At 33.5% G+C, this 18,719-nt stretch overlaps 4 protein-coding genes across 5 annotated transcripts in view; 2 read left to right on the forward strand and 2 right to left on the reverse strand.

The window, feature by feature from the left end:
* The window catches only part of LOC108570767 (UPF0547 protein C16orf87-like), a 981-nt gene extending 809 nt beyond the window's left edge, over positions 1–172 (reverse strand). The window contains exon 1 of the mRNA XM_017932672.1: positions 28–172. Within this exon, the coding sequence (XP_017788161.1) occupies positions 28–78 (51 nt within the window). The 5' untranslated portion in view covers positions 79–172. The remainder of the gene's footprint in view (positions 1–27) is intronic.
* A 219-nt stretch (positions 173–391) lies between these two features.
* LOC108570717 (iron-sulfur cluster assembly scaffold protein IscU) lies at positions 392–6,336 on the forward strand. 2 transcript variants are annotated; one of them, XM_017932616.1, is made up of 5 exons: positions 392–460; positions 4,940–5,173; positions 5,568–5,792; positions 5,868–5,946; positions 6,088–6,336. In XM_017932616.1, exons 2-5 carry the CDS (start codon positions 5,084–5,086, stop codon positions 6,180–6,182), a joined length of 489 nt encoding a protein of 162 aa, XP_017788105.1. In that variant the 5' UTR covers positions 392–460; positions 4,940–5,083; the 3' UTR covers positions 6,183–6,336. The 2 variants fall into 2 exon arrangements, with proteins under 2 accessions (XP_017788105.1, XP_017788104.1); XM_017932615.1 differs by having other exon boundaries at positions 416–617.
* A 3,789-nt stretch (positions 6,337–10,125) lies between these two features.
* Positions 10,126–16,425, forward strand: LOC108570690 (monocarboxylate transporter 12). Its single transcript, XM_017932583.1, has 5 exons — positions 10,126–10,270; positions 10,827–11,039; positions 11,149–11,275; positions 11,368–11,547; positions 15,219–16,425. Exons 1-5 carry the CDS (start codon positions 10,126–10,128, stop codon positions 16,423–16,425), a joined length of 1,872 nt encoding a protein of 623 aa, XP_017788072.1.
* A 902-nt stretch (positions 16,426–17,327) lies between these two features.
* On the reverse strand, positions 17,328–18,632 carry LOC108570733 (NADH dehydrogenase [ubiquinone] iron-sulfur protein 3, mitochondrial). Its single transcript, XM_017932637.1, has 5 exons — positions 18,491–18,632; positions 18,349–18,414; positions 17,938–18,185; positions 17,619–17,864; positions 17,328–17,532 (listed from the first exon to the last, which is right to left on the reverse strand). The coding sequence occupies exons 1-5, from the start codon at positions 18,552–18,554 to the stop codon at positions 17,365–17,367; spliced, it is 792 nt and encodes a 263-aa protein (XP_017788126.1). The 5' UTR covers positions 18,555–18,632; the 3' UTR covers positions 17,328–17,364.
* Between the last annotated feature and the right edge of the window lie 87 nt (positions 18,633–18,719).

Consider the following 18,719-nt stretch of genomic DNA (forward strand, 5'->3'; position numbering starts at 1 on the left):
AAATTATTAACCGCCATGTAAAATTACCTGCTGTTCACATTTAGGGCAGCCTTTACTGATTGTTTTAGTCTTTGCCATATTACGGAAAAATATTTAATAAAGATAAAGGTTATTTACAATTAAAAAATACGACTAAGAAACTATATCGTTAAACCATATCGCCAAATAATGACATCACAGCACAAAAATAGTTTTTATATCGATGTAGATACATTTTAGAAACACTCACTGTAACGTTAAATGTTTTTTGCTTCTCCTAACATCACGCTAATAAGTAATGACAGCCGTAATGTACAAAAAGAACACAATAGGAAATAATTCGTACTCCAATTGACAGATGGCAGTGAAAGTCAATTAGGAGAATGGACCAATCGCGGAATTGAGTTCCCTCCATTGTGAAACGTGTTTTCGTTATTTACTTACATTTGTGTGTTAAGTTTCATGATAAGAGAGAATTCACGTATGTAGACTTCCTAAATCTTCTCTCTTTTAATAACCTTTCGATTGTTTTTTCAAGTACAGGTGTGTTGTACATTTTAATGAATGAAGTGGTGAATAAACGTTGGAAGCTTGAAATGTTTCTTAGAATTTAGCAAGAAGCAAATGATAAACGATAGGTAGCTACATTTTCGTACCTCTCATATCTTTACGTGCATTATATTGTATTAATACATCAAAAGAAAGTTCATTCAATTTGTATTTATTCTTTTGAAGTTTATAATAACTGGAGCTATTAAAATTATATTTTTCACAATGTTCACTATCTCTATCACCTAATTGATATTTCACTAAATATTAATATCAAATGGAAACTCATTATTATCTTAACATTGTACATATTAGTAAATTTTTATATTCATGTTAATCAAGGAATTAATGATGTTCTTTTCATATGGTTTCCTATTATCCATCTGTAAATTTCAGTTCAAATTTTGTTAGGTTATGATGTATCCTTTTAATTTTCACCTTAGATGTATCTCATAGTCCTTGAAATAATTATTTAATCTTTTAAGTTCTAATCTAACACTTGTTACTTTGAGACATTGAACTTTATTATTAAGTTAAGATTTGTTGATAATATCTCAAAAGCTTATATTGTATCTGAAGCATGGCTATGTTATAAACTGAATATCTGAAAATACCTAACCAATATTAAAATTTGATTTTCAAGATAATTAAGACATTTTAATATCATTAAAAGGTACTCCAATTTGTATAATTCTATTTTTATCATCTACATGAATTGATAAATACTTCCTCAATGGATAATAAACTGATGAAAGTACATTTCTAATTAATATTTTGATTTTATCTTATTTTGTTTTTTCATTTCCTCTTGAGACTCTTCAGTATAAAATTTAATTCAATTGATTACTTATGTTTCGAAATACATCATTTTAATGTAAAAATATTCCTTTTTTTAGTATTTATTTTTGTAAGCCTGATGTTAAAGTAATATAATTATTTTTTCGTACATTTTTTTTTCATTTTTCGGCGATGATGCGCAATTACTTAAAAAATAGATTTTTCTAGAACGGTTTTCTTATCGCACATAATGTTTTTCTATTTCGTTCAATGATATCAAGAGGCTCAAGTGAGAAGAATGTTCCCCCCCATCGCCCGAATTGTCGGCAATCTTAAACGTATTTATTTCATGAACAAATAACTCTTGAGAGCATTATTTTTTAACTGTCAACTATGTATGTCCCTACAGTATAAAGTTTTATACTTTTTTTCAACTTTTACGAACACTACATGACAACTAATTTTGTTCCAGCGTCAAATTCAATAAGTTACATTCTTGTCGATTAAATTAGGATTATCTTTTAACTGTGAAAACGCTAGCAATTCGTTAGACTTTTCGTTTGTAATCAACGAACTAAAAAGATAATCGCCTGGCTTAATTCCCCGTTATTGACTTTATCATACGGTTCCATGAGTTAATTTTTAAAACGATGTCACACATTTTCTATAGTTGTATTTTTCCACGCCGTTTACATTATTCTGTACTTCAGTGTCGCCTTGTTCCTTCTCGATTTCCTCGCGCGAATTAATGTCCCAGCACTCATGACGGCCTTACCTTTTTTACCGACCGTGGAATAAAAAATATTATTACACATCCTATTCGGATGACAGTTTCGATTGGTACATATTCTTTTCTTTCCGATTTTTAAAGCCTGCTCATTCAAGGTATCTGTAGATGATACACAACGAGCCCAACTAGTTCTCAATTTCTTCCTCCGATATATGCCTCTTATCAGAGTAGTATTCAACCGTCGTATAAAAGTTAATGAAGTCACTGACAATTTATCTTGGGCCGTGACATTAAAACCGACATTTCCAATGTTATCGGATATGTCCGCATATTCTCCACTGTCTGATACGGAATACCACATAGTTTTATCAGATTTTGAGCATGGAAATTGTGTAACTCCAATTTCTTCATTATAGCACATCGTGGAATCATTGATTTTATTTTTCTTATTTTTACACCCCTTTATAGTACCACAATAATAATCTCGCGGTACTTCTTTATCGTATTTTTTATTTAGTGTTTTGCTGTCAGGAAATGACTGAGTATATTGGCTAACGTTTTGAACGTCCTTCTGTATTTCTTCAACCTTCATTTCCTCAGTTTCTTTTTTCAACCTATCATCGCAATTATTTTCTCCCAAGAATTCATGACTGTCTCTTTTTGCCACATCATTTCTCCATTTAACAATCGTCGAATGTGACGTTCGTTCAAGGCCTCGTTTAGAAACGTGCCTTTTGTTTTCCACGCACGTGCAACCGCATTTCTTGGAACCTCGAACGATATTCCTTCGTCTTCGTGTAGTGGAATATTTTGTAACACAATCCCTGCTCCTATTTCGTTCTTTCTCCATCTTATTCGAGGGTTTCTTGCAGATGTAAGAACGAGTCTTTCGACCGGCATCATTCGCATGAATCGGCGCGATCTTCAGATAAGAACTGTTACAGCGATAACACATTAGTTTCAGCTCTTGCTTAGAGACAATGGTGCTCTTCGTTTTAATACGATGACCTATTCGGTTTAATTCCTCAAACCGTTTTCTTGCCTTTTGCATGCAAGTACAAAACTTCAGCTTCGTGTATTTGCAAATGCTTTTGCGTTTCAAAAATCTTGGATCTGACGTACAGAAACTTATCGTCTTTGGCACAGACTTTACTTTTTTCGTACTACTTTTACAATAAACATTCTCACAATCCTGACACAACACACGGTTTGATAGATTTACACCTCTTAATGGGTTCACGAAATTGGAACAATATCTAATATTTGGAATCATATAATTTTGTAACATGCAATTGCAACAGACAATATTAGGGTACCTTTGAGTATTTGCTTCAATATGACTCTTGTGAAGTGAGTCTTTTACTTGTTCAACTTTGTCTTCCATAGTTAGAGATGTTTGTATAGCCTCATTTATTGTTTCGATCGGAACAGATGGAATATTCTTTTTAACGATCGTTTCATTTGACTTTTTTCTGCGTTTTTTTGGTAAAAATTGCTTTTTTTCATCTAATTTTTCTGTTTTGTGAATCACAGACTTACTACTACTATAGTTACTTGCTTTTCTATTCGCAATGATTTCTCGAGTTTTACGAACAGTCTTTTTTAATTCTACATTATCACTAAAATCGTCCTTAAGTATTTTTCTGCTGCTTTTTTTATCAAATAATAATTGTGCATTTTTATTAAGCGGTAACTGCCTAACGTGTTTACTGTTCTTAATTCCCTTCAAATTGTCTTCGTACATTTGAAGCACTTCTGGTTGAATTAGCGGGAAATTTGATTCCCTGTGTCCTGTTTGAGGCGCATCTTTTTTACTGTCAACATGATCTTTATTAAATGGACACTTTACACTGCATTCTATTTCTGCCTCGTCGTCTCCGTCGTAAATATACGCAATTTGCGTAGAAATATTTTTTCTGCGAAGAGATCGCCGCCGTAAACATTTAATAGGTTGGCTCTGATGAAGAGACCTACTTTTCCATGGATCAGGAATTCCTTGTATGAAAGGTAAACCTATGTCGTTCCATAGCCTATTAGTGGCGAGACATCTAACGCAAGAAGGTATCAAATACTTTTGTAATACGTATGCTTCTGCCGTACCACAAAGTCCTTTCATGGCTAAGTATTCCCTCCAAGTGTCAGGAATACCGTGACGTACAATGCAATTACTTTTTGCATATTTGGCTTCTCGTTGGCAAGATGAATATGAGACACGCGGTTGTACTGTTAATAATCTAGGTGATGAAAATGGTCCACGTACTACCTCTTGTATATTGAGATACTTATTTTCTTGGATTCGTTTTGGAGACATCCATTCTTGGGTCCATTCAGTGTCGACTTTAAAATTATTCGCTTCCTTTCCTTGCATGCTTTGGCTAAGCTCAGTATTGTGTTACAGCAAATAGAACATGAATCGCGTAAAAAATGAATTATGTTTTGTAAAATTTTTAGTGTTCGTATGACAGCATTAGAATATATATCCAGAAAAAGTAAGTTTTTTGCTAGTTGGTCACATTGTGTAATTCTAATAATTCGTAAAATAATTGCAAAACGTTCATCAACGTGTTACGAAACGGTAATCTTACAAATTGATTTATGTATAATTACAGTTATGTAACCGTTCCTTCGGGTTATTTCAGATATTATTAGAAATCTACTTTAAAGTATATAATTATTCAAGTTTTATAGATAATTTTTCTTAAAACGCCATTTTGCATAATGTTGATTTCACATACAACCAAGTTCAATAATTTTTACAATTTGTAAGTTATCAAATTAGAAACAAATATATTGCATGGTTAATTATTATTTAAGGAAAATTAAACTAATCGAAAAAGATTTGATTTTTTAATTCAAGGATTAATTTGCAACACGGAATTCGTTCTTGCTATTATTTGTTCCCAGGTTAAAGCAGGGCTACCAGTATCGCATACTACCGACATCTAGACTACTGTATACTTCAAGGTAAAATCGATTATTTCAGAGGAGTATTGTGCGAAGTGATGAAATTGTTGGTGCGGTGTCGATGTTAACTCGCAAATAAACACGATGTCTCTGCTACGATCGTTGCCTTCGGGACTCAACCGAACCTCAAAATTAATATCTCGAAGTGTTCCAGCTGTATCTTATCACCCAAATGTAGGTATCTATCTCCTTGATTTGCGGCGTTAATCGTAGGCCAGTGGTGACGGTTGTCTTGCGTTAGTTTTAGCAATTAATATCGAATAGTTGTGTCTATTATTAGAATATATACGTAGAAAATTTGACCTTTATACACGATCTTCATATGATTATGCTTCAAGAAGTGCCTTTTTGTAAATATGACAATAAAAATTTCGTACTAATATCGCAGTAATGTTTAGATTATGTTTATCTCTTATCTGATAATTTTGATTTCTAAACGTCATTAGTATATATATGTTCTTTTATTATTTCACAATTGTTCAAAGTGGTTTCTTTTTAACAAAATAAACGCGTTAAGTATTGATTGTGAAAAATATTTTGTTGTAAGTTTATTTTTATTATTTTACAGGTTATAGATCATTATGAAAATCCAAGAAATGTTGGTTCTTTGGATAAAAATGACTCCCATGTTGGTACAGGTATTGTAGGAGCACCAGCCTGTGGAGATGTAATGAAGCTTCAAATTAAAGTTGATGAGAAAGGAAAAATCATTGATGCTAAATTTAAAACTTTTGGTTGCGGTTCTGCTATTGCTTCAAGTTCTTTAGCTACAGAGTGGGTTAAAGGGAAAACTGTAAGTATTATTATACTAGTGTGAATATATGTAACTGATTCGATTTTGGAATTTGGATATTAAATTGATTTACAGGTTGATGAAGCATTGGCACTAAAAAATACTGACATTGCTAAAGAATTATGTTTACCACCTGTCAAACTGCACTGTTCAAGTAAGTAATGTTTATTACAAACTTTAACATTCAAGGATTTTTTATAAATTAAAAGTTGTAGAGTATAAGTAAAAAACTTTTGAATATAATTATTATATATTAGAAGTACAAAATTTAACTTTTTCCTTTTGTATATTGTAGTGCTTGCAGAAGATGCAATTAAGGCTGCTTTGTCAGATTACAGTATTAAACAAAAGCAAAAATTGACAGGCAATAAGAGCCAAGAAAGTGGTTAAAGTAAAACATGATTCTGATGTATTTCAAATAATAGTGAGAAATATTTGTTAATGAAAATGAAAATAGTTTTTTAATATTAGCAGTCAAACACTTCATACTTCATAATTTTTACTAATTATGAACTGTGATCAATATAAACAGATATATTGTATCCCAAAGTATATACATTTTATGTAGAAGCACTTTGCTATGTGCAGTTCTCTTTCAAAAAATAAAATAAATATATCTAACTAAACAAATATTTCAATTAGGAAATTTATTTACATATCAATGTTATTGTCAACCAATTTATCATTATTTCCGATATCATCAAATCATTGCATGAAATATTAATTCTATCATTGTTAAGTTCTTGGTAAATTTATTATCTTATTTTCACGTCAATCAACCTTTGACTTCTTGGTGAATGTTTTTACAACACAACTGGTACTTATTAGAACAATATACGAACATATAAAGCAGTGTGTCGTCACAACAAACATTTTTCTTGACACAAATGCACATCATAAATGAAGTATTTTAGTGGTAATTTAAACTGTTGACAGAAATATTTCTATTTGTACTTGTTTTTACGCGAATCCATTGCGCCATCAACGAACATGTAGTAACGTAATCAAAGGATGTAAGAGGGGAGCACAAAGGGAGATACTTTTTATCGATATACATCATTTCTTTAATGATCACCGTTGTACAAATCATTATAAATTTTATTTTTGTAACTTTCGTTGTACATAAAAAAATTTTGTGTAAATATTTCTTATCATTTTTGTATAATATTACAGGATAAAGAGCTATACTAAAAAAATTGTATTTAATAACATACCATTCAAGCAGAACTATATTTTCGTATGAATAAAGTTTCTGATTAAAATATTCAGTGATTCAGCACATCCTGTTGCATCTGTCCTTTGATATTCCTGCAGAAATATCTTTCGCCGCATTTGGTATATAATGATCAGCGTACAATGAGAAATGTTATAGCGCTGAGGCATTGTAATTTCCTCATAGCCATAATGCCCGATCAAATATTTACTCTCATTCCTGTATCTTTATCCTCATAGTGGAATTACATACATTCCCAGCGAACGATTTCCAAGAATAAGACTTCAATTCAGTCGATTAAAATGGATACCCTTTGGATGCACGCATATGAATTCGAGAAGTCGAGACGGATCGGTGACTGGTCGTGCATCCCTCTTATAACTGTCATCGCAACACCAATTGATGCTTAATAAGAGCAAATATAGACTGAGTCATGTGTAGTTACTGCTATCAATTGCGCGTTTCAAGTTAATTCGCAAAGAGGAACAATTAGTTCGTTATTTGTAATTTACATTGTTTATGGCTTTTCATGACCGCTTGTAATAATTCTGACGTCTTCGATTGAGAGGTATCTTTCTTATCTACCCAACATAGATATCCATTCCCGTCATTTTTCTCGCTATTTTTTTTGGCCAATAAATCGAACTATGTATTGAACGAGATCGATAAGATCAAATCTCTATGGTGATTTTCATCTTATTTGGACATATTATAAAATGCACAATTATATATAATAATTGTAATTACATAATGAGAAGATATGTATTTTCGATTGGGAATACTTCGAACTGGCTTATCGGAATATTTTATAGATTTAGTACAGATCTGTTATGCGTATGACAAATATATCAATGTATACATTGTCACGTATACGTTCTATATAACGCGTGATAAAAATGAAGTGTGCAACTTTGTGTACTCGAAAAAAAAGTGGAGCGTCCGGTTTGATTAAAAAAATTTACTTGATGACGAGTTATCTGAGAATTTGCTTGAAAAATTTATTTTTGAAACATGATGCACATTATATTCAATGATACATATAAATTAGTATTCTTAATTGAAAAATGTACTAGCTAAACAATAAGTAGGGTAAAATATTAACAATATAATGGCAAATTACATGAATTATAATTTTGAAAGTTATAGTGACGTGAAAGTGTTCATTATAACAATATCTATGTATGATATTTTCACTTTTCTGGGAATAGAACTAATGCCCACTGAGAGGATTGTGTTGTATGTGCGCTATCACAAATATTTCGTTCTAATTCCCTGAACACTCATCGTCAAATGTACGCACAATGGTTTCTCTGACAAACATGTGATGTCAGGAATTTGCGATATGACTGAAATGATAGAATCTCACTTTTCTACCTAACCATGTAGTGACACTGCGTGAAGAGTATTTACATAGAGATCCAGCTAATATTTATTCTACTGTACATGCAAATTATATCATTTATATTACTGAACACTATTCTTTATTATATATTACATAATAATATGCAATATGTACTTTTCCTATTACCATTCAATTTTATTTTAAAAATTAAAAAATTATCACAGAGGAAGAGATTACAATGTGCGTAATGCATATTGTTGTGAATATTAAATAAATTTTATAATCTATTAATTTTTACATAAACATTTTAAAAACTTTTTGAAAAGTAGCGCAAGGATGCGTAAGTCCTATAAATCAGTTCCTTGGAAATGTTCGAAAGGAAACGTTGGGATAATGGTTTTTCAAGAGGTGAGTAAACTCACTGATTAGTCACCACGAAAATTTACCTTCTTACGATAAGCTGAAATGTAGTTCTCTTATACGCGCGCCCGGTTGATAGCAAACAAAATTTGTCATGATCGCCACTCAATATATATCGAGCACGAGGCTTATCTTCGTACGCTCCGGGGCTTGTTTTTCCTACCTCGATTTCTCTATTCCAAAGTGGGACACATTGAGCCTGAGCCCGCGCGCGCGCGTTACAAATATTAAATTCGTACGGCATCCGCCGCGCAACGGAGGACAAAATCCTACGTTTGGCCCGTGTGTGTGCGCGCAGGCTATGCCTGTAATTGCACGCCATCGCAAATTTTCCATTCTCTTATTCCTTGGTTCGTCTTCCTTGCTACGCGAGCTCGACCTACGTGAAGGTATAATAGAGTAAGAGGGTTTTGTCGATGGAGAAAGGACAGCACACAGAGAGAACTGTATACCATTTAAAAAGAGTGGGAGAAAATCGACAGAACACCACACCGGAGGGAAGACTGAAAACGGGAGGACGTATGGACATGGTGGGAGACAGGATGAAGTAGTGGTAAACGGCCCTGCGTGATACACAGCTGATCAGTCGTTCCGCGACGGACAAGTTGTTTTGGTGCCGTTACGGGTTATCCGAGTGTGAAATCGATGGTTTTCTGTCGAGGGGGATATGATAGAGTGAACCGTGGTTAGAAATTCTGATATACATGCGATTGTTTATGTGCTCTATGCAATTTGACAGAGCGTTGAAAGAAAGAGGCACGGACGGAGGTGTAACCCTGGTGAAACAGCTCGTAACATCGGCGCATTGCGGGTTGCCATCGTTGGCGTCGGGTCACTCGCAGCGCGGCGAATATTTTCCTCTTTTTCGAAGCAAATCGTTCACGCGACCAGGGTCTATGACCAGTTCACGGGACGCGGTTTATCGGAGGAATAGAAGAAACTACTGTGGCGTAGGTGTAACCGACAGCAGCATCAAATTGAAATCGTTGATGAAGTCCGAGGCCATTGGAGAGGAGGACACAACTGCCGATCCTGCAGTTTGTGAACATTGATACTGGTGCACTCATAGGTCACGACGATATCTATTTTGTGTCGTATTTTGGTGCACTATCAGGATCTTGTATTCTGTCTTTCTCTTTCTCTTTTTCCCTTCGTTGTTTCGTTGCATTTTAATTAGCTTCGCTCGCCGACGGCAGCGATACGCATGGTGGTCATTGCGTTAGATTTTCTTTCTTCATAGTGAACCCAGCCAATTGGTTTCGCTTTTCCTTTGTATAATTACGTGTATATATATACGTATACGTGTGCATGAGTGTATATGTGCGCGCGCGCCAGTGTGAACGTGAAATAAAAGGTCGATGACAATGCAACGAGTCCAAGATCAAGACAATGGAATCAACATCAAATTTGGTGGAAACGAGAACACGAAGGGCAGCTACACGCTCGTGTCGCAGAACTCCGAAAATGAGAAGAAAAGTAACTTAAATGGGACCAATAAGCAAGGTAAATTGATCGTATTCATGAATCCACTTTCGTTTTTCGTTGTTTTATGAAAGGATCAACGCACGTTAGCTGATCGTCCCTATTTTATTTTTCGGGTAAACACAGAGGAAACGCAACGACGACTCGCGGCGATTTTTCGAACCGCTTCGCGTTATTCGCTTTTCTTCCATGGCTAAAAATATGTTGTACGACCGTGAAAATTTAAAATTCTCTCGATAAATTCTAATAATAATATAGATCCGCTCGTTCAAAAGTGCTACCGTTTATTTTTTTCGAACGATGTAGTGCAGAATTTTAAATAAAAAAAGAGTGATGTTTCCTAAGAATGGTAGAAGGTTTTCTAACTTAAAAGTGTTTTAAGATTCCCTCAGTTAAAAATTTCAATCTCTAATTGAATATTTAATAATATTTAAAAGATAAAAATTAAACTATTTGTGCAATATAATGTATGTTTTAGATTATTTGTTTGTATCATAAAGTATGTTGAAACAATTAATGTGAACTTAGTAAGATAATATAGTATGGTATATCATCAATGATTCTTTTCTTTTTATAGTTAAACATGTAACAACTGAAGAAGAATTAGTTCCACCAGATGGAGGATGGGGGTGGCTTGTGCTTTTAGCATCTGTTATGGTTAATCTTTTAATCCCAGGCACAGTGAAATCTTTTGGTGTTTTATTTGTTGAATTTCTTGAAGTTTTCAATGCATCACCTGCTGCAGCTGCTTGGATACCAGCTTTATGCTATTTCCTTTATAGTTCACTTGGTAAGATACATTTCTTTTATAATATCACTTTTCAAATAAAACTAATTTCTCATTAAATTTATGAAATTATAAGCCCATAATCCATAAAGGATCACAATTTGTTTTATAGGACCCCTATCCAGTATACTATCAGTTAAATATTCCTATCGAACAGTAACTTTGTTAGGAGGAACATTTGCTGCTGCAGGAATGATGCTGAGTTATTTTGCAAATTCTGTGGCCTTCTTATGTGTTAGGTAATTATATATCTATTAAGAAGAAAGAGAGATTGTTTACATTTTTTATTTGATATACAAGTTTATAATGTTATTCTTTGTTCTGTTGTTAGTTATGGTGTCCTGGTAGGAACAGGGGCAGGTTTGGCTTTCCCTCCAACTGTGTATATAGTAACTTCATACTTTGTTCGGCTACGTGGACTTGCAAATGGACTCTGCATATCTGGTAGTGCATTAGGTTCAATATTTCTTCCACCTGTCCTAGGGGTTCTTCTGAGAGAATATGGTTACAGGTACGTATTTTTATTATATTTATAAAGTGCAGCAAGTATGGCTTTACTATGTTGATAAAAATTCAATTTATGGTTGCTAAGAAATTATAGACCAAAAATCTACCATGAATAACTAAAATGAAAGATTAAAATTTCATTTTTATTTTGATACAGCATTTATTTAACAATATTTCATTTAGTGAATTGATGCAACAGTATAATAATTTATTAATATTTTACATATGTTTATATCTGACTTTTTTTTAAGTAAATGATATAATCAATTAAAATATGCTTTAACACGTTCATTTTAATTTTGACAAAATTTAATGTATCTGTGATTCGTGAGCTTGATTTGTCCAATTTTTATGTAATTTGTGACACTGAGAGTGTCATAAAAAAAAGAAAAAAAAATACGAGACGTTTGTGTATTATCACGGCATCTTCTCGTTCTCGTGAAGATCTGTAAATAAAGTGTTATTGTCGTAGAAAGTTCGTATATATTTTGTGAAGATTATTTTTGGTGAGTATTTATACATCATTATTACAATTAATTAAATGTGACGACGATCGATCATGCATGTGCATAGCTCCTTTCACGAGATGCTCAGATCAACCACACGCGTGCATTTGTGTACACAACGTTATTGTACATCTCTGCAAAATTTACAACATCTGTAGCTGTTTTAGAATCTCTTTATCAAACGTGTTGTCATTAAAGATAACGAAAATTAACTATTTGACACACGCACGGTAATGTATATACACACACGTGTAAAGAAATAATTTAATAATTGGTTGTTAAAGAGACGATAGGCTCGCGACCAATTAACATTATTTTAATTTTTAAAAAGTACAGAAATATTATCTATATACTAACCCCGAAGTCTGCATGTGAAAAACGGCACTTGACGCATCTCACGTGGTTTAGGTAAGAATGATATATTCCGTATATATATATACGTTTTTGTGTTTCATGTCCTCGTACTTTAATGGTCGAAATTGTCTACCACGCTTCCTACCTTACCAACAATTATCATGAGTAATATATGTGTTTTAACGCTTGATTTTAAATTAGACACAACTGCACCGTGACTGCGATAAAAAGGGACGAAATAAATATGGGCCAGTATTATTACCATCTATTGTGACGACTTTCCTCCATGATGATAAAGACGAGTTCCCTGGCCGGGCGGTTATTTAAAGACCTGGATGCGATCTTTGTGTCGTGAAATTGCAATTTGCTTCAGATACTTATCGTCAGTGCAAACGATACAAGCATCTGTTTTATTCTTGCACAACTAAGTATTAGCATTGAAGTATGTTAACAATCGTTCTAGCATATAAAGTATATAACTTGTTTTGTTTGAAATACATATATGTGCACATGGAAAGATAAAGTTATTATCTTGCGTTTCTTTTAAAACAAAGCATCATTCGAATTCTCGTCGAAATAGGAAGGAAGAGGGGAAAAGAATACCCGATGAATAGTTAAGGAGGAGGGAATGTAATTGCACGTGTCGTGTCTTTTTTTATTGTGTGTGCACACGTAATAATCACGACCGTGTGAGAAGCACGGAAACGTACGATTTGACGTTGAAGAACTTGTAGATTTTCAAGTGTGCGCATTATAATGCCGCAAATGCGTGATACTCACGTGTTTGGTGTTAACGTGTCGTAAATGCAAAAATGGAATTAAGATAACTCCGCAATTTTTATCCATTTCGTATTAGACATAGGAAAAAAAATGGTCGTTCATCCGAAAAAAAAAGTGTTTATCAATTTTTGATTCCAGTTATACGTTATTTTTATTTCACGAACACGAAATATAGTAAACTTGTTTTTTCCTTCTTTGGTCTCATGAATATGCAATTTATGTAGGTAATACGTTATCGATTGAACATGTGAATAGATCGTTGTATTTTCTTTATCAAACGATATTAACAAGTCCAAGTGCAAATTAGTTTAATAAATCATGATGCTGCATCGAATGTAAGTCAGTCTCAAACATGCATTTCGTGTTTTTTTCTTTCCATTTTTTTTATTAGGTTATCTTTTTTAGTATTTTTTTTTATTTTCTCAAAGTTTTCCTTTGCAGCGACACGAGGCAGCAGCCGTATTGTGTCGAAAAATCGCTTTTGCGCCAACCGAGAACGCTTTACCGGTTAATCGAGTTGGTCGATTCTAACGCGTGTATCGAAAACAAAATTCTAATCACTGCCGAATGCAAATGTGGAATATCGTTATGCGTAACGAGTATCGAAAGCGTAAACGTACCTTTTTCATATTCTATATCTATGTATAGTATATGTATATGCTGCTACTACTACTACTATTCTACTACTACTACTATTCTACTACTACTACTACTACTACTACACCGATAGATATAAGCTAGAACGTTACCGCCCATCTAAGCGTCCCTTTTATTTTTTCTTTTGTTGCAGAAGAATGTGTTCCATGGAAGAAGACAGGGACAAACTGCGATTTCGAAGAAGATGAACTTCTCTCGTATACCGCAGAATATTGTCCGCGATCTGAAACACACGCTAAAAATATGACTTCCAACTCGGTCTATTTTAAAAGCGGGAAAGGGATACTTATATACGTTTCGTCTCCGATAGACTCTTTTTTTCTTTCTTTTTTTTTTCTTTTCTTTTGTTTCTGTTTTGAAAAGTATCGAATGTCTGTTGCCAGGAGTGTTCTCAACGTTCGAAGAAAATTTTCCATGCACTCTTCTTGTTTTTCTTCTTTCTTTCGTACTCTATTTAAAAATTGAATAACAACATTCTGCATGAATGTTCATGTCTTAATCCGTACGAGAAACAGTTTCAGATTGACGCACAAACTGTGTATCTCATAGTCTGCCCTAACTAGGAAACAAGCTTACGGCGCAGACTATGAAACACCCGCATAATTCCTAATGAATTTTCAATTAAAGCGATTATTTAAAAATACACGTGATTAGAATGAGTCTTACGTATGTTAGAATATATAAGACTTTGTCTATGGTACTCAATGGTAATTTATAAGATCTGTAAGCCAGTATATTAACGAGATACTATTAATGTAAAAGATTATATTATATTTGTTTGTTATCAAAGTATGTGATACATGAATCTCTTAACAGTATTAACAAATCGTATTTAAGAAGAATTTGTATCTTAAAGTATTATTCTTTGTATTTATTTTTTACAATTTATACGCCATAGAAAAAAAAGTATTTTATAACATAAAACAATTTTGTAACTAAGACGTATACGAGGAATATAAAGAATAAAGCGTTTTTACAAACGCTTCTATCTATGATCTTTTGAATTATTTTCATTTCATTGCATCATAAGTCATGATATCAGAAAAATCTTTTTTTCTTTTTAAATCATGAAATAGTTTCAAATATTTCCTGTTCCATTTCACGATTTATATAATCATTAATCAAACGTGATTGTATTTCAATTGTTAATGAACAGTGGAACTTATGTGAAATTATTAACTACATTAAATGTCAGTGTTAAAAAAGCATATTTGGTAAAAGAAAGATCAGCAAACATTTAACTGTAATTGACATAATAACGAAGTGACGTTTTTTCTCAACAGCTGTGGAATGTCCCGATGGACGATATTGTAAGCTATAGTAAATTCTGCCGATCGGCCGAACAAAATACGCTAAAGTTCATTTTGCTTTTTTACAGAGGTGCAGTATTAATAATGGGTGCTGTCACTTTGAATGTGTGGGCGAGTGCTCTTTTGTACGAACCGGTGGAAAAGCACCTGGTGCCAGCTTCGTCGACGAGAAAGTCGAACGACACTGACTTGGAGACCGCCTCGATCACAGTAACTAGTCCCGAAGACGAGAAGCAATTCAATCACGTTGTTTCTACTTTGAACAAGAACGAGAAGGCTGCGCCAATGGTACCAAAGAGCGCGTCCAGCGTCGCGTTAGAATATTACAAAAACACACCAGTGCAAGGTCGAACGAGAAAGATTAGTATGCCCACGGGACGAGAGATCACGGGCCAGATGCACAGCACGCCGGCACTGCACGCGGTTCCTGAACGTGGTGGCGATTATCGATTATCGAGACGTCAAAAATCGCCGTTCCAGTCGCCGAGCACGTCATCGTTTAACTATGTCAGCACGCCGTATCACGGAAGCACGCTTTCCGCTCTGCATCCGGAAAGGGCATCCACGTTAACCTTGAATGCAATATCGAGTACGTTTGCAAGAAAAGGCACGGACGAGACGAATAAAAACGAAGAGAAAGAGAAGATGAACAAGTTCTTCGACTTCAGTTTATTGAAGGATCCAATCTATCTGGTGATTTTGATCTCGAACTCGACGAACGCCGTCAGCTACACGAATTTTGTAATCCTGTTACCCGCGTACGCGATCTCGTTAGGCTTTGAGAAAAACATGTCTTCCCTTCTTCTGTCAACCGTTTCGATCTTAGATCTGATAGGTCGTATCGGGGGCTCTGCCCTCTCTGATGTCTCGATTATGCCAAAGCACTGGTATTTCGTCGGCGGATTGCTCATCTCTGGAATCTCGTTGGCTCTCCTGCCTATAGCCACCAGCTATAGCCTACTGTCAATTTATTGTGGTGTTTTCGGATTAGCATCTGGTATTTACGTCGGTATCACCGCGGTCATCATGGCCGATATGTTAGGAACCGAAAAACTTACTTCCTCCTATGGTATCTCGTTGTTCGTAAACGGTATCATACAACTGATTGGCCCGCCCATTTGCGGTATTGTATACGAACAAATCGGCAGTTACGGCCCCATATTCAGTATCTTAGGTATCATTCTAGTGGTAGGCGCGTCATTGTGGGGGTTCGTTCCGTTTATTAAAAGACGACAAGACACCGCAGAGAAAGCGAGTCCCATTGAAAAGTTATAGTGTACATCCACTTGCCGGAATTGAGTATTTCACGATGGGCAAGAACTTAAATTGTACGATCATTGTATAAGTTAATCTAACGTATATCGCGATAGCGAGAATATAATTATGAAATACTGTGATGTTAGAATGAATGTTATGTATGTATATACCACTGGCACTGTGATGACGTTATATATGATCCACGCGCACATTTTCAGGTGGATTGATAAGGAAACAATTTTAAAAAAAGATATATTTTTAAGAAACATAAAGGTTTCTCTTTTGCCCCGTAAATTGGAAGTATCTTGCCTTATACTTGAAAAAAAACTTATTCTTTGGAAGTACATTCTTGTTGGTACTGACGAAAATACACGGACATAATTAAGTACTTAGTTTAAAGACGCACTATTTGCTGGTGCTATCATAATTAAATAAAGAAAATAAATGCAATAATGAAATTTAGTGCATATAAAATTTTATTAGCGTATGTATAATTGTATAAAAAGGTTGAGTACTTGTACACTTCTCTTAAGAAAGGGATAAGATGCTGTAATTCCTATTATTAGATACACGTAAACATTAAAGATAGGATCAGTCAATTTTGTTATCGATTCAATTTGTTTACAATTCACCGAAAAATATGCCTTAAAATTAGGACATAAGCACTTTGTAATTAATAAATTACGTTTATAATATTATACAATACGTAAAATAAATAACAATACGAAATACGCATACTTCATTTGAAGCATCTTATAGAAAATGAACGGATTATTTATACTATTAAGTTCACTAAACCAACTATAAAAAATGTTATTCTCATACTTCATAACTACTTTATTTTAAAGGGATAAATAATAGTATTATCAATTACTAATATTATTAAATAAGTAGCACTATAAAAACTACAACATGTCCCTTTCAATGTATATTTATAATATGTTACAACAATACAATTTACTTCTTATCCTTAGAAGAACCTGTTTTATTACTTTCATCAGAAGGTGCAATTTGTCGGAAATTAGGAAATTGTTCCCATGGAGCAGATAATTCAAATTTACGAAATTCCTGTGTTAATTCTAGTGGTTCACATACAACTCTCTGTAATTCATCATCATAACGTACCTAAACATAAAAAGGGAACATTTTTTAAATTGCTAACGGAAATATATAAATCTCATTTTACACATAAATTTAAATTATGAAATTACCTCAACAAAACCACTGAGAGGAAAATCTTTCCTCAATGGATGTCCTTCAAAACCATAATCTGTAAGAATTCTACGTAGATCTGAATGACCTTGGAACACTATACCAAACATATCCCATACTTCTCGTTCATACCAATTAGCAGCATCATAGATTGATTCTACTGATGGTATAGGTGTCAACTCATCTGTATATGTTTTTACTCTAATACGTGTGTTGTAAGTAAATGAAAGAAGGTTATAGACAAGCTAGAAATCAAAACATTATAATGCAATATTTATTATGCAAAGTACTAAAATAATAACTTTAATGCAGCTTTACCTCAAACCGATATTTACGAGAAGGAACATCAAGTGCTGTCAAATCTGATAAAGAACTATATTGAGTTGTGTAATTATTTCTTAAGAATAACAATGTTGGAATCAACCCATCTGGGCAAATCATTATTTCAAGCTCATCACCAGCAGTTATTTGAACCTTTTGCACAAATTTTGGTAAATATGCTGCAATAAGTGCACCTAAATCCTTTATTGGTGCCACATCTTTATTTATTTTACGTAGTGTTGGTGCTAAAAAAGTAATTCATTAATGTAAATATAAAACATAAATATACTACACCCTCAAAATTATTGAGAAATAAAAGGGGTTATAAAAATGATGTCAATGAAAATTATTATTTCTACCAATAACATAATGATTATTAAAGATATAATAAACAATAGTTTTACATACGTTGTGCATCAGTAGTTTCTGTTGTCGTAGTATTCATTCGCATCGAAGGAAAAAGCTTCGGATAACCTATTAATTTAGTTCATAATTTATTATATAACGTAAAAAGTGAAAAGTTCAAGAATTATTAAACAAATTTATTTACATTTTTGTGTTGTAATTGGAAAATTTCGTGAGAGTCTCCAACAGTTTTTTAGTAAGGATGACATTTTTATACAAAACTTCTGTTTCTTCCAAAGTAGAAACAGATCCACCTACACAAAGTCACGAAACCCTTGCTACGTAACTACATGTACAGTATCGATATATTTTACGCTTAGGCACCACTTAAGTAATTACTACAAGTATTAAAGGTATTAAAAATAATACTTTGC

The sequence above is a fragment of the Habropoda laboriosa genome, unplaced genomic scaffold (assembly GCF_001263275.1).
Source record: "Habropoda laboriosa isolate 0110345459 unplaced genomic scaffold, ASM126327v1 scaffold87, whole genome shotgun sequence".
NCBI lineage: Eukaryota > Metazoa > Arthropoda > Insecta > Hymenoptera > Apidae > Habropoda > Habropoda laboriosa.

Excerpts from the sequence above, each read along its gene's own strand:
- LOC108570690 (XM_017932583.1), top strand. The coding sequence starts at position 10,126 with ATGACAATGCAACGAGTCCAAGATCAAGACAATGGAATCAACATCAAA. Across the intron at positions 11,040-11,148 it reads TTTCCTTTATAGTTCACTTG|GACCCCTATCCAGTATACTA; the intron begins GTAAGATACATT and ends TTTGTTTTATAG. Across the intron at positions 11,276-11,367 it reads GTGGCCTTCTTATGTGTTAG|TTATGGTGTCCTGGTAGGAA; the intron begins GTAATTATATAT and ends TTCTGTTGTTAG.
- LOC108570717 (XM_017932616.1), top strand. The coding sequence starts at position 5,084 with ATGTCTCTGCTACGATCGTTGCCTTCGGGACTCAACCGAACCTCAAAA. Across the intron at positions 5,793-5,867 it reads AGTGGGTTAAAGGGAAAACT|GTTGATGAAGCATTGGCACT; the intron begins GTAAGTATTATT and ends ATTGATTTACAG. Across the intron at positions 5,947-6,087 it reads TGTCAAACTGCACTGTTCAA|TGCTTGCAGAAGATGCAATT; the intron begins GTAAGTAATGTT and ends TGTATATTGTAG.
- LOC108570733 (XM_017932637.1), bottom strand. The coding sequence starts at position 18,554 with ATGTCATCCTTACTAAAAAACTGTTGGAGACTCTCACGAAATTTTCCA. Across the intron at positions 18,415-18,490 it reads TCCAATTACAACACAAAAAT|GTTATCCGAAGCTTTTTCCT; the intron begins GTAAATAAATTT and ends CTAAATTAATAG. Across the intron at positions 17,865-17,937 it reads CTCGTAAATATCGGTTTGAG|CTTGTCTATAACCTTCTTTC; the intron begins GTAAAGCTGCAT and ends TTTGATTTCTAG.